The sequence below is a fragment of the Sinohyriopsis cumingii genome, chromosome 5, assembly GCF_028554795.1.
Source record: "Sinohyriopsis cumingii isolate HCF-2022 chromosome 5, ASM2855479v2, whole genome shotgun sequence".
Taxonomy (NCBI): Eukaryota; Metazoa; Mollusca; class Bivalvia; order Unionida; family Unionidae; genus Sinohyriopsis; species Sinohyriopsis cumingii.
Window position 1 is genome coordinate 30,449,081 of NC_142965.1, and position 15,182 is coordinate 30,464,262.

General features: G+C 35.3%; 1 protein-coding gene across 1 annotated transcript in view; it reads right to left on the reverse strand.

The window, feature by feature from the left end:
- Positions 1-15,182, reverse strand: part of LOC149798873 (inositol 1,4,5-trisphosphate-gated calcium channel ITPR2-like) — a 367,714-nt gene that overhangs the window by 50,434 nt on the left and 302,098 nt on the right. The window contains exons 56-57 of the mRNA XM_089957788.1: positions 12,900-13,011; positions 1,504-1,622 (exon numbers count right to left, since the gene is read on the reverse strand). Coding sequence (XP_089813914.1) covers positions 1,504-1,622; positions 12,900-13,011 — 231 coding nt within the window. The remainder of the gene's footprint in view (positions 1-1,503; positions 1,623-12,899; positions 13,012-15,182) is intronic.

Below are 15,182 nucleotides of genomic sequence, written 5' to 3' on the forward strand. Positions count from 1 at the left end.
ATATGGCCATTTAAGAGGAGAAATGGATTAAGTTTTAAAGCAAGATGGTGTGGTGGCTATAATATATATAAGAATAACAACATTTTCATTAAAAATCAACTAGGCTTAACTAAAAGCCTTTGAGTGAAATCCCCATGCTGGAGAAACAGCAATAACAAGATCTGCATGATGGGCACTATAGAAGGCAAAATGGAAGGCAGATTGGCACAATTTTCATGTAGGCCCAACTAGACCTAGATAGCATGCAATAACCCTAAAAGTAGCAACGAAGTAAAGGAAAAAAATTAATCTTAGCCAAAAAATGCAAAATGCAAGTCACAGTGTCCTTATTTCATTTCAAGGATGTGGTACTAATTAAGATGCATGCAATCAAGTTTGATCATTTTGGCATGAATAGTGCACGTGAAAATCCTGCCTGCAACCCTGCTGTATCCACCATAGAATATGGCTCATGGTAGCATTTATAAATTGCTGTCTAGAACACACCCTATAGGAAGCTGCACATGCCTGTTGTAAACTGAAGTATGTGCTGTGTCATACCAATTATCCCTGGTCATGTTAGTAAGACAGTACACTGACATTCAGCCAAAAAGACAGCATACTGACATTCAGCCTGTAAGACTACAGACTGACATTCAGCTGGAAAGACAGTCCACTGACATTCAGCCAGTAAGACAGCCCAATGACAGTCAGCCAGAAAGACAGCCTAAGGACATTCAGCCAGTAAGACAGCACACTGATATTTATCCAGTAAGGCAGCACATTGACACTCAGTTAGTAAAACAACACACTGACATTCAGCCAGTAAGACAGCACACTAGTATTCAGACAGTAAGACAGCACATATACCTTTAGCCAGTGAGACAGCACATTAACATTCAGCCAGTAAGACAGCCCACTGACATTCAGCCAGTAAGACAACACACTGACATTTAGCCAGTAAGACAACACATTAACAGTTAGCCAGTAAGACAGATTATTAACATTCAGCCAGTAAGACAGCCCACTGTCATTCAGCCATAAGACGACACACTGACATTCAGCCAGTAAGACAGCACATTGACATTTAGCCAGTAAGACAGCACACCGACATTTAGCCAGTAAGACAGCCCATTGATATTTAGCCAGTAAGACAGCACACTGGCATTCAGCCAGTAAGACAGCACACTGGAATTCAGCCAGCAAGACAGCACACTGGCATTCAGCCAGTAAGACAGTGCATTGACATTCAGCCAATAAGACAGCACACTGGCATTCAGCCAGTAAGACAGCACACTGACATTTAGCCAGTAAGACAGCACATTGACATTCAGCCAGTAAGACAGTACATTTACATTCAAAATAATGGTAGAATTATAGTTTAGATTTTGATGAGTGGCCATGTCATATAATGACACTGTCATTTAGTTAACATATCATGTTAAAAGTTGGCCATCAAAGGTCATTTTCTAGGATGCAACAAAAACTAGAAACATGATGTCTCCATTGCATGTTGGTCCTCACCTTGTCTCTGACTCTGAAGTAAAGCTTCTGCAGGACATCATCCTTCAGGATCTCTATGGACAGAGTGTTCTCTTCAAAGAAGTCCCATACCACTTTGTCTTCATCCTTCTTTATTATTGCTGAATTATAAGAAAAATTCCATTCATCAAAAATATGACCTTGAACCAAGAAATGTTTGCAGATCTATAACAACAGTCAACACCCATCTGCTCAAAACTCCATCCACTATACCACCACCCTCACTTTTTGTCAATAAATTACTTATAACAGGTTTCCAGAGACTTATAATTTCCACAACATACTGTCACCCACCTTCTGCCAACCTGGACAACAATGCCATTTCTATAGTAATTGCCTTTTTATAACGTCGATAAATGTTTACCATCAGTCTTTGAATGATATCTCCAAAACACCATCATAAATAGTGACTGGTTCCAATACTGATTAACTTGTTTACTTACTATCAGACTGGGCCATGATATTTTAACTTTATTTACACTCAGACTGGGTCATGGTGTTTTAACTTCTTTATTTACAATCAGACTGGGCCATGATATTTTAACTTCTTTATTTACAATCAGACTGGGCCATAATATTTTAACTTCTTTATTTACAATCAGATTGGGTTGTGGTGTTTAACTTGCATTTACCATACACAAAAAATTCTTTAAGCATGTTATTAACAATTTATTTTTGTAATCGAATACAAACAGTAAATTACAATCTGAGATACAGTGCTTTTTTCTGACATTAATAGAAACTGATTTTGATAAAAATGTTCTTGAATTTAAGTGTTTTAATTCTGCAATTATCATAAATTAAATGCAATTTTGATTTTAATTTTGTCACACAACCTTGATTATACATTTCCCATTCATTACATTTACATTCTAATTTATCTATCAAATTACCTTCCTCTCTCTATCCTTGCTCTTAATTATCAGCAAGTTAAGAATTCCATGCATTGCCAACCTTGTTATAATACCAATTTTATCTGCAGACCTATGCTGGCATTGTAATGAGTGCAAATGTTGTTCTCTTTTTCAATTCTAAATAATAAACTCTTATGTAGCTTACAGCTTGATTCAAATGTTTTCAGCCTTTAACAAAACAAAACTCTTTGACAGTAATTTACATATGCAATATGCCATTTACACTTCATTTACATATGCAATATGCCATTTATAGGTTATTTATATATGAAAAATACCACATATTATATACAGGTCAATTACAAATGCAGTATGTCAAATATCACATACTGATTAATTATGTATGCAATATGCCAAAAATCATATATAGGTCTATTACATATACACTATGCCATATATCATGTACAGGTCAATTATATATGCAACAGTTAACGTATCATATACAGGCCAATTACACACACAATAGTCCACAAATTATATACAGGTCAATTACATGTTGGTTTGTCATCTCTTTTAGAAATAATCATTAGCTTTAAAATCACCCTCATTATCAAAACTTTGTAACATTGAATGTGTCTTTGAAATGGCTCCAACATTTTAGTTTCATAGCATGATTTAATTACACTTTGTACTTGCAACAAATAGAAACTATCTTACATAAATGTCTCAAGTGCTTGTGATAATATTGATCTCTGGATTTCTTTTTTCTCTAAGTTATTAACAGCCGATCTTGGAAATATTACAAAATGGAAGTTTTTGTTGTTTTCGCCTGAATTTTGAGTAGGAAACACATTTTGAAAGCTATTTCTGAATACACCCTAAGACATCAACTTCCAGGTGATTTTCCAATAACCTAATGCCTAGTTGTGTTAGAAATATTGTTTTTCATTGGCTATTTGGTTCGTGCATGAGCAGAAGAGTAAAAGTTGGAGGTTTTTTTTTGTTTTTTTGCTTAATGGACCTGTTATTTTTGTATCAAGACCACTCTTTATTCCAAAAGCCCATCTTATCCTACTTTTTGCCAAGGTTCATCTGTCTGTTTGCAGTTCATGCCAGTCTGCCTTAGATCTGTAACCAAAAAGTCTAAAATCCAGACACAAAATCGGATTCCGACCACAGGCAAATTTTGGGTGGAAAAAAATTGTGCAAAAAATTGAGGTTTTTCCCTCTGTATTTGGTAGTGCAACTAGAACTTCCAGATTATTTGGTATCATTGTAGAGCTACATCTGTCTACCTTTCTATAATACCACCCACTTTAGTGCATCATGCACAACCTTGATGCTACAGAGCTCGTCAGTAGGCTACTACCTCCTGCCACATTAACTTGTCACCAGCGGTTAATGTGTTAAGAAATATCTTATTGAGAATGCTGAAATAATGTGGCCCTTGATGAAGAATGCAACAAAGAGTTTCTACATGTGTCCATACCAGCAGGTCAATATAGTTGATAAGAAGGGGCATGGCTAAACAATAAAATCAATGAGTGGTGCAACAAAACCCACAAAGAATGCATTAAAATCTGTGATGGAGTCCAAAGTTATTGAGAGGAAACTGGCCAGATGTATTGAACATGCAACTCTACTTAATCCCTAGACCGGGTGTCCATGTACATGCTACTAAGAGGTCAAGCTAAAATCCACAATGTCTGTGCTGTAGCCAATTTTATATAAATCTGATACAAAAGAAAGACACATGCACATCTAAAGTAAGCCAAGTATAGCCTTATTAATGCCCAGAGAACATCCTGGTTATACACAATTTTGCATGTTACCAAACTCATCTGATTTAAGCCTACATAGCAAGTTTCATCAAGATCTGTGCATAAACAACATACCCACTTGTTTGCCCCCATGGTAAGCCTGTCAGAGCCCAGATTGCCCCATTAAACAAGTATGGATTATAAAGGTTATCAAATCCATCTGAGATGTGATTATATAAAGCTAAAGTGCCAACTGCATCCAAATTTTTTAACTGATATGTGCAGATATTTCTGGTTATTAAACTCACCAGAGATCTTGTGAATTTGTGGCTATAATGTTAAATTTCATGAAATCTGTTCATATCGTAACTAAAATCTAAAGAATATCCACAACAGGGCTTTACAAATCTACTTGCTTAACACCTGGGCCAAACTCAAATTTGGCTCAGGTGAGCTCAAGCTAGCAAGGTACTTGCCTGCAGGAAAGTAAAAAAAAGTTGAGAGAGAGATAGAGATAAAGAGAGGGGTTGTGTTCAGTTTAAAAAGCTTTTAGTTCCGTAAGCTTTATACTCAGTGGTCTCACCACAGTATGTATATCAGCACCTTTATTTTGTATTTATATGTACTGTATTTTTTATTACATAACTGACCACAGTTCATTCATCAATGAATCCTTTATTTCAAATGATATACTGTCAAAAAGAGTCATTTCCTTCTTATAGTCAATGTCAAGGTCAGTATTATACATTCTTGTGCATATATAATACTGTAAAGCAAGTTTTGACAAACAAAAAACATTTGTATTTTGTCTTAAAAATATAGCACATGAGATTTCTTTAACAGGTTTTTTTGGAAATAATAGGCACTCCTTTCTATTGATCAGCCACATAGTAACATTAAAAGCGCGATTGATGTACCAAAATTTTAAACTAGCAAGCAATGTTCTCATCAACCATATAAGTAATAATTACAAGCTACTGTTACATGATGCAATGTATAATTAATTTTAATTATTTGTTGGCTTTTCTTAATGACTGTACGTCATGTATATCTGTATTTTGTACATGACCTTGTCCAAAATCAAGTTCAGAGTGCACCTGACCAGTGACATTTATTTTGTAAACAACAGAATCTATAGCTAATATTTTCTCTATGATTGTGGATTAAACATTCCAATCATTATTAATGGTAACAATGTGTATAGTCTTAATTCTGGTCTTAGAAACTTCTATAATGGAAATTTCCATTAAATGACTGAATGTTTTCAGAAAATGGTTATTGTGACCTAAGTCAAGTAGATGGATATATAATCTTGTTTACGTTAGAATTACTCATTCTTGCCTTAACATCTGAAGCAGAATCATTCTTATTGTTGTGTTCAGTTTTTTATTTAGGTTGATTAATTTATTCAAATTATTATTCACTGGAATTACAAAGTACTCAATAATATTCTTGGGCGGAAACATTAATTTAGGGTGAATTCCAACAAAGACATTTTGGATTACATTATTGTGATACATCAAAAGACTGTTAGCACATCACCACAATCCAGGCCACTGGCACATTATTTTGCCATATTCTTGACTACAAGCACAATAACACATTCAATATCAAAACTTATTTGGAATACCACTGGAATTCAGTTGGAACTTCATACATTTGGAATTGTGACAGAACTTCTAGGACTATTTGGGATTTCACAACACTAAGTTCTTTTTAAATTTTAATTTTGTAAATAAATTATTTGTTGCTCCTATCTGTTACTTAGTTCAAGACCATGGAGTTGTAACAATGCATACTGTTTAGCAAATAATTAAATGGATAAAAATAAGTGTCCCCAAATCATTATGTTTTGAGCATAAATAAATCATTACAAAAAGTCTTGCTTTCTTTATTGTTGATTAGCTCAGTTTGCCAATGTATCTAAGCACAAAAAAGGGAAACTTGAAGTTTCCACAAACAAACCTACAAAACCAGTTTCAAAGAAAACAGAGTGTTGCTTTTTGAGTGAGCACAGGGGACATTCTCCCAACCCAAACTGCCAGTGTTCCCCTAAATTTATCAGATCTTGTAATCTTTATCATTATAAGGAGAGAGGTACATAAAATGTCCTCTTGACAACTCAACCAAGATGCCACACTGTAGCCAGAATAATGCAGGAAAACATGCAAGACAGTTCCAGTCTTCAAGGATTTATGAGACTTAGAAAATGATACAATGTTCTGCAAACAGTTGTTTAATTTTTCAGTTCAAGGTCTTGTACCTAAACAGGTCCACTCTGTAACTTACAAATCTAATTATTTCAGAAACTCTAATCTACCTATCCATTTATCTACATATATACATGTATATGTCTGCATTTGTTTTTCTATGTCTGCATTCAAAACCTTACTTTATGTAATAATGTGCAATCATGTGCAATCAAAGATACCAGGAATACATATATCCTTATTTGGAAATTCGATATAAAATTATTTCCTTAAAATATTTCACTTTTATTTTATCTATTTTTTTAATTTCTGCAAGATTGCTTATAAAATGTGTAAAGCCCTGCACAAGCAATTAATGCAGGTCACACAACGGATATCAAGTGAGCTAAAACTAAGAATTTCTATGCAAAATCAGAATGAAAAAAGGACCTTGGCAGATATACAACCTCATTATAATAAGCACATACATTTTTTGAACTGCCCACAAGTCTGCAAAGGCAAAACTATATGTATGTGCAAAGAAACTACCTGCAGGGTTCTAAGTTTTATAAACATAACATGATAAATAATGTTAACTGAAATCTCCACTCACCATGGCAAAGAAACTTTGTTCAAGAAATAGCAAATATTTTAGTAAATTAAGATGCTGCTAGAATACTTACCCAATCACATTAATGTTAGGATATGAGCCCTACTACCTCCTTAATCCAGCCCTCTCAAAGACAAAAATTCAATTTTCTGTCTAAAATATATAGGAAAAGGACAATGTTTGTCCATTACCTCCCTTTGCCACCTACAGGCAGTGCCAGTTTAAAGTTGAGTTATAATGGGATAGTGTCATTGATGGAAGGATGAGAGGGTGTTCAAGTGATGTGATCTGGTAAGTATTCTAGGAGAAACATAATTCACTCAAATATTTGCTTTCTCCTTATACATTCCCGGATCACATTACATTAGGAGAATGGCCGGTAATAGGCAGAGGGAATGTTGAGATTTCAACCCTACACTGCAGGTAAACTCTGAGAGAATAATATTGGATTCCCCATATGGAGATTAATTTACTCTTCTCATTCTGAGCATCACAACTGGAGGCGATGTGGATTACATCTGGAAAGAAGAAATAATGAGATCGTCTTGCCACATACAATTTTCAGGCAAATCCATTGAAAGCTGCTCAAGGTGTTCATATGGAGGTTGTGTTGATGTCAAGTGGGTCTGGTAGCCAATTGTTGGACTGAGACTGGGCCTACCAGAGCCAGAGTGTGCCACTGTGGAGCCAAGTCTCAAAGATAAAAACATGAGAAGGCTGACTGTACATGCAAACCAACTGCCAAAAATATCTGATAGAAACATAATAGCCAAAGGAAAGGCTTACAGAGATTGCTCTTATTTCATAAGCAGAGAGCTTCATCAGGTGATTCTGTTCTGGAGAAAAGTCAGAGTATGCTGTACGTATTACCCACCTCAACCACAGTGAGAGGAATTGAGGTGTTATGTCCCCTTTCTGAGGTTCAACTTGGAGAAAGAGGCATCTTCGAGCCCCACAAATTGTCTCAGTTCACTTCAGTTAAAAGTCTGAGTGCATGTACCAAGTCCTGTCTGAAAGCCTCTTGGGATATATCAATACTGGAGAGAGGACATATGGTGAATTTGTGATTACCACTGATGGCAACCTGTTCTTGGTGACAAAACCAGGTCGCATCATAAGGACCACCATTCTGCTTGATTGAAACTGAAGGAAGGTGGGGTCAACAGAAAGGACACATAGTTCTTTGACTCTGCATGCCAGAGCTAATGCTGTCAGGAAACAGGTTTTGTGGAGCTTCAACAAGGTCCTGGCTAAAGGCTTGTACTTGTTTGAATTCAGCCAAGTCAGAACCCAGGAAAGATTCCACTTAAGAAACAAAATGGGTGATTTAGGCCTATGTAAGTCAAAGTTGCATAACAAATGAGAGAGGTTTTTATTATGGCCAAGATCCTCCATGCCATGATGATGAAATGTGTTTGATATCATGAATGGTATCCCTGAACAGTAATTGGATCCAACTTTTACCCCTCACACAGCCACAGAAAAAAGTCAGCTTCTTGTGGGACCAAAGCACTCAAAGGGACAATGTTTTTCATTTTGCACCAGTCCCTGAAAATGTGCCACTTTGCTTTGTAGGTCTTTAAAGTGGAGGGCCTTCTAGTTCTTGTAATTCTTTTTGCTGCAAAGATGTTGTGACAAGAGCCAAGTGTGAAGGAGAATGTGTTCCAGGAACACAGGGGCCTGAAGCTGTTTGATAAGATTCTGCTTGGCCAGGATCTTCCTGGGTATATAGATCACAAAACACAATAAAAACATCCAGATGACATATACTCTGCAATCTCAATGTCTGGGCCAATTCTCTGTCAAGGAGAGGACAGATTATCTATGCAAACTGGTCCCTCTGTCTGTTGGTCTTTCATTAGATTTGCCAGTTATGGGAACATCTGATGATAGATCCTTTTGCACCCAGGTGGAATCACAAACCGCCCACCTTCGTTTCCCCAGTACCAGATCTTGAGGCTTGGTCCATTGATGCTCTTTCTCTCAGTTGGGATTATATGTGGGCCTCTGCCTGCTCCCCAGCAATATTAGTTCCAAAGATTATAGAAACTGAGAGGCAAGAAGTGGAATGATTTCCCCTCCTCTCTGTTGGAACAAATCCGGAATAAGTGATCTTCTTGATCTATTTGATCTATATACCCAGGAAGATCGTGGCCATGCATAATCTTATCAAACGGCTTCTGACCCCTGTGTCTTTTCCTTAGAACTATCAACCATGTGGTGTATGTGCTGCAAATATCTGATAATGTACACTTAGTATATGTGATGCAATGATCATGTTGAGTTCATGCCTTCAATTCCTTGCATGTCATATGCTTTGTTATCATTCTTATGTTCTGAAATGACAAAGGAACAAAGAAAGAAAAAAATACTACTGGTTAACAATGTTAACCATGTCAGAGACACCCACTATGTTTTACAATGTAGCCATGAGAACGATGAGGTCAGAGAAGAAAATTTACATAAATATGGTTGAAATTGATAAAATAACGTACTGTATACCACCTCTAAAATAAGATGTAACAAGTCTGAAAATAATGTAATCCTCAAAGGATGTATGATTATAACCCAAAATCCAACTAAGTCTGTCCAGTTCATAGCAAAAGCTTTCATCTGGTGTCACCTGTAGGAGGCAAGGGAAGGTAATGGTCCCTTTGTTATTGTTATTGCCCTTTGTCTATATATTATTGACAGAAAGATGCATTGTCTTCTTTGGGAGGGCTGGATCTGGGAAGCAGAAGGGCTTATATCCTAACATTAATGTGATCTGGGAATGTATTTGAAAGAGAAACTTTGTGTTGTTCACACAATCCTGTTTTATGTTCAACCACTTCTGTCTTAAGATTTTGTCTTACAAAAGATAGGTAAAGCAGAAGTTTATGAAATTTTTCTTTTGTGACCAAACTGTCGATGTTTGTTATATGTGTTTGTTGCAAATATAGCTCAGTCCAGCCACTTTATATCTACCGTATATACTTGCATATAAGTCAGTTCGCGTATAAGCCGATCCCCAAACTGAACGGGTATAAACACTAAAAAGTGCATTTGTAAATTATAAATACCTAACTCAATAAAATGTAATCCCAATATGACAAGACAATGAACAAACAATACGGATTGATTCTAATACCATAAAAGCTGAGTTGCAGTTTGCTTTGATGGAAGTGACCTTACACCATACCTTGTCAACTTTCATGCCAGGAGGAAAAAAACACCCGAATTTTTGGGGTCGCTTCATGCCTATCTCCCGATTTCATAATATCTTCTGATTTTTGCAGAGAACTCCTGATTATTACATTATGTCTTCGATTTTCATTTCTTCTAAACAAGAAAAGTCCTACATGTTATGTTGTATCACCTGTGAATTATTGTTGTGACGAAATAATTACTTTACTAGAAAGAATTCACTTCTTCACTAAATAGAATATTAAGTTTAAACATTATTCATGTAAATTAATGATTTTTTTACCTTTACAATAATACAAAAATAAAATATAAAAAAAACAGAACAAAAAAGCAAACAACAACAATAAAATCATCCACAATTAATTTCAATCCCAAGAATGATCACCATGAATGCTGTAATAACATATGCTATAGCGTCATTCCCACAAAAGAAACTTACACAAGTGAACACCTGGCATTTTTATACAGTATGTATCAATGTTAATTACCATCATTAAATTAAAAGAAGGAATGAAAATACATACCATGCAGCAAATGTGTCCTCAAAAAACTAATTTAGAATACATGTTTTATAATAAACAATATTAAATGCTTTACAAGTTGATAATAAGGGAGTAAGGTAGGATATACAAAGAGGGGAAAATAGTTGCCACATGTATGGTACCATGAGGCTGGCTATTTTGGTATCTTTAGTTCAACAAAATTAGGAATCATTTATTTGCCAATCAATTGCTGGTGCTTGTGTAACACAGAATAGTGTAGAATGTGGTTTCTTTGAATTATGACGGAGGGCCAGTCATTTTCACAAAATAGTTGCATGGATAAGGATTAACTTTTAATTAGCCACACTGGCTTTCTTGCTTGTTTATTTAAGACTAATCTTTAGCTATTGTGCAGTTTGACCACAGCTGACCAGAATATGAAAATAGGGCACATTTTGGGGGAAAATAGGGCATGTTACAGGGAGAAACGGCGAGTCTTTTTGCAAATTTCACGCATATTGGACCAGGAAGATCGATCAATATTTAGTGAAAACAAGGCTTTAAAATGCCACAAAAAACCTCCTGATTTTAGGTCCCAATCTCTATCAACATAGGAGACACCGAAACATCAAGCTTTCCATCGTGTGGAAAGTTATGATGCTTGTTCAGCTAAAACACAGAACTAAAATTGATTGATGTTGATCTATATGAGAATTTAAGCCTTATTATTACCACTCTTCGTGAACATGTAAATTATGATGGTTATGTGCTTTGTACAATTAAATGTGCATACCTTTTTAAAAATAATACCTCAATTTGTAGGATTGCTTATATCATTGAAAATGAGTAACTCGTGAGCATGCGATTCAACGTAAATGAAACAGCTATTAAAGACTAGCTGAAATGTTATCTGGAAGAATGTAATTTGGTCAAAACAATGAATAAAGCAAAGTCTGCATATAATATGATTGGGAATAAGTAAGGATTTAAGTGACGCTATGCATGCTTTGTACTGTGTAAGAACTGTAGATTATAGTTCAGCATAGTCTCCCTGGTAAACTCAACTGGGCCGCAAATTATGAAGTCTGTATTTACCTTTATTTAACTTTGTGTTGGAGAAATCAGAAAATATGCACATGCAAAATAATACCAAAATCAATCATAGTACTTTATAACAGTTTAATAATTGTCGGGTCTCCAAAAGTTACTTTTTTTTACATGCCTATGTCTTAGGATACGGAAAAAATTATTGTTTCATGTCCCAAGATTTACAGCCATTACAGTAGTCAATAAAAAGATCTAAAAAGTGTCAAGCTTAGACACTGGTCCATGGATAAGCTGACCCCCCCCCCCCATCTTCCAGACCTTTATACACGAGTATATATGGTAATGTGATGAGTTACTTCTGTATTTTCTGTCAGTTGTTGTTGTTGTAGGGTTTAACGCCATTTTTCAGCACAATATAGGCCATACATGGCAGCCAGTACAAATGGTGGAGGAAGAACCTAGGAAAACTCCAGAAAGAATCACCAACCCATGAGAATCTACTGGCAACCTTTCTCGTGTACCCACAATGGTTGAGCCTGAGACTCAGTTCCCATGCATACTGAGGTGAGATGGCAGTGATTCATAATGGTGAGCACTTTAGACCACTCGACCACATGAGGCCCCTATTTTCTGTCAGTGTGATACTGCTGTATTTTCTGTCAGTGTGATACTGCTGTATTTTTTGTCTGTGTGATACTGCTTTATTTTCTCTCAAAGTGATACTTCTGTATTTTATGTTGGTGTGATATTGCAGTAGTTTCTGTCAGTTTGATACTTCTGTATTTTCTGTCAGTGTGATACTGCTTTATTTTTTGTCATTGTAATACTGCTGTATTTTCTGTCTGTGTGATACTTCTGTATTTTCTGTCAATGTGCCTACTGCTGTAGGCCATACATAAAGATTAGAAATGCACTAGCTGTTTGAGTACAGGATTTTAAAATTTATTCAGGTACATGGTATATTAAATTAAGTATTAAATACAGGAGAATCTTGTTGAGTTGAACACAGTTTGCTTGAAAAACCTAGATTGCTCAAAATGCTTTTTAAAACACAACCAAAAGTTCACTTTACTACAGAACCCTTAATTTCTTGAACTGATTTCATAAGACAATAGTCGGGATCTGTTTATTGGCTATACACATTTTAAAGACTAGATTGATATTACGATATGGGTGAAATTTTCATAAAACTTATCATCTTGCTGGTAGCAAAGTATGTAAAAATATGATGCACATGCAAACTGTATTACCCTCAAGCGTGAGGTCTTTTTTAAGGTCCATCTTCCGCTTAATAATGTGGAAATACAAGAAACCCACTTCTGACATCAGGTTATGGTTTTCCTCGAAGTCCTTCCCCTTGCTCTGCCAAAAAATGTGGGATATATCAAATTTATTGTTTATTTTGGACATTGCATCTGACATATCAATACATATTAAGGCTGTTAAACCTCAGTAAACATTTCAAAAGCTGAAAGACTCTACTACTCACAATCTAAAGTGATATCTGCAACATAACAATCCTCGCATCCTACAGTAGAATAAAGCATTAGAGAACTATTTTCACATCCCATATAAGCAGAAAAAAGTATGAAAACTAGTTTCACATTCCAGAATGGCTATGGATGAGAACCATTTTCACATTCCATAAAAGCTATGCATGAGAACTATTTTCACATTCCATAAAGGCTATGCATGAGAACTATTTTCACATTCCATAAAGGCTATGCATGAGAACTATTTTCACATTCCATAAAGGCTATGCATGAGAACTATTTTCACATTCCATAAACTCTATGCATGAGAACTATTTTCACAGTCCATAAAGGCTATGCATGAGAACTATTTTCACATTCCATAAAGGCTATGCATGAGAACTATTTTCACATTCCATAAAGACTATGCATGAGAACTATTTTCACAGTCCATAAAGGCTATGAACAAGAACTATTTTCACAGTCCATAAAGGCTATGCATGAGAACTATTTTCACATTCCATAAAGGCTATGCATGAGAACTATTTTCACATTCCATAAAGACTATGCATGAGAACTATTTTCACAGTCCATAAAGTCTATGCACAAGAACTATTTTCACAGTCCATAAAGGCTATGCATGAGAACTATTTTCAAAGACAATAAAAGTCTATGCATGAGAACTATTTTCACATTCCATAAAGGCTATGCATGAGAACTATTTTCACATTCCATAAAGACTATGCATGAGAACTATTTTCACAGTCCATAAAGGCTATGCATGAGAACTATTGTCACAGTCCATAAAGGCTATACCTGAGAACTATTTTCACATTCCATAAGGGCTATGCATGAGAACTATTTTAACAGTCCATAAAGGCTATGCATGAAAACTATTTTCACAGTCCATAAAGTTATATGCTGCATATACAATAAGGAGTTCCTAAGTACTCTGATATATGTATCCTTAAAATTTTATATATAAGAAAAACAAGCCAAGCAATTACAATTTATGGGGGATGATAACCTATTTATGGATGATATTTAATTATTTTATTCTAACACAAGCACCTGACAAATGAAAACAATTTAGGGAGATTTATCTATCTGAAAACTGAACAGTGAATTAAAGCATCTTGATGGCTGTAAGTGAGCTTTAATGCACATTACAGCCCTCCACTGTTGATGTGTCCTACTCAAAAAACAGCCCAATGAAATATCACATTGTTGATGTGGTCCACTAAAAAAAGCCCACATAAAATATCACACTGTAACCTAATTAGTTCATAATTTTAGTCATTTACAATGTATCTTAAACAGTTCATTATTCTTATAAAAAGGAAAATGCTATTAAAACCTAAAATATTGACCTGTAATGTAAAGGTAAAACTCCCAATTTGGAATGTGACCTGTAATGTAAAGGTAAAACTCCCAATACGGAATGTGACCTGTAATGTAAAGATAAAACTCCCAATATGGAATGTGACCTGTAATGTAAAGGTAAAACTCCCAATATGGAATGTGACCTGTAATGTAAGGATAAAACTCCCAATATGGAATGTAACCTGCAATGTAAGGAAAAAAGTACCAATATGGAATGTGACCTGTAGTGTAAAGATAAGACACCCAATATGGAGTGTAGATAAGACACCCAATATGGAATGTGACTTGCAGTGTAAAGATAAAACTCCCAATATGGAATGTGACGTGTAATGTAAAGATAAAACTCCCAATATGGAATGTAACCAGTAATGTAATTATAAAACTCCTAATATGGAATGTGATGTGTAATGTAAAGATAAAACTCCCAATATGGAATGTAACCTGTAATGTAATTATAAAACTCCTAATATGGAATGTGACTTGTAGTGTAAAGATAAAACTCCCAATATGGAATGTGACGTGTAATGCAAAGATAAAACTCCTAATATGGAATGTGACCTGTAATGTAAAGATAAGACACCCAACATGGAACATACCCTTTAATGCAAAGATAAAACTCCTAATATGGAATGTGACCTGTAAAGATAAAACTCCCAATATGGAATGTGACCTGTAATG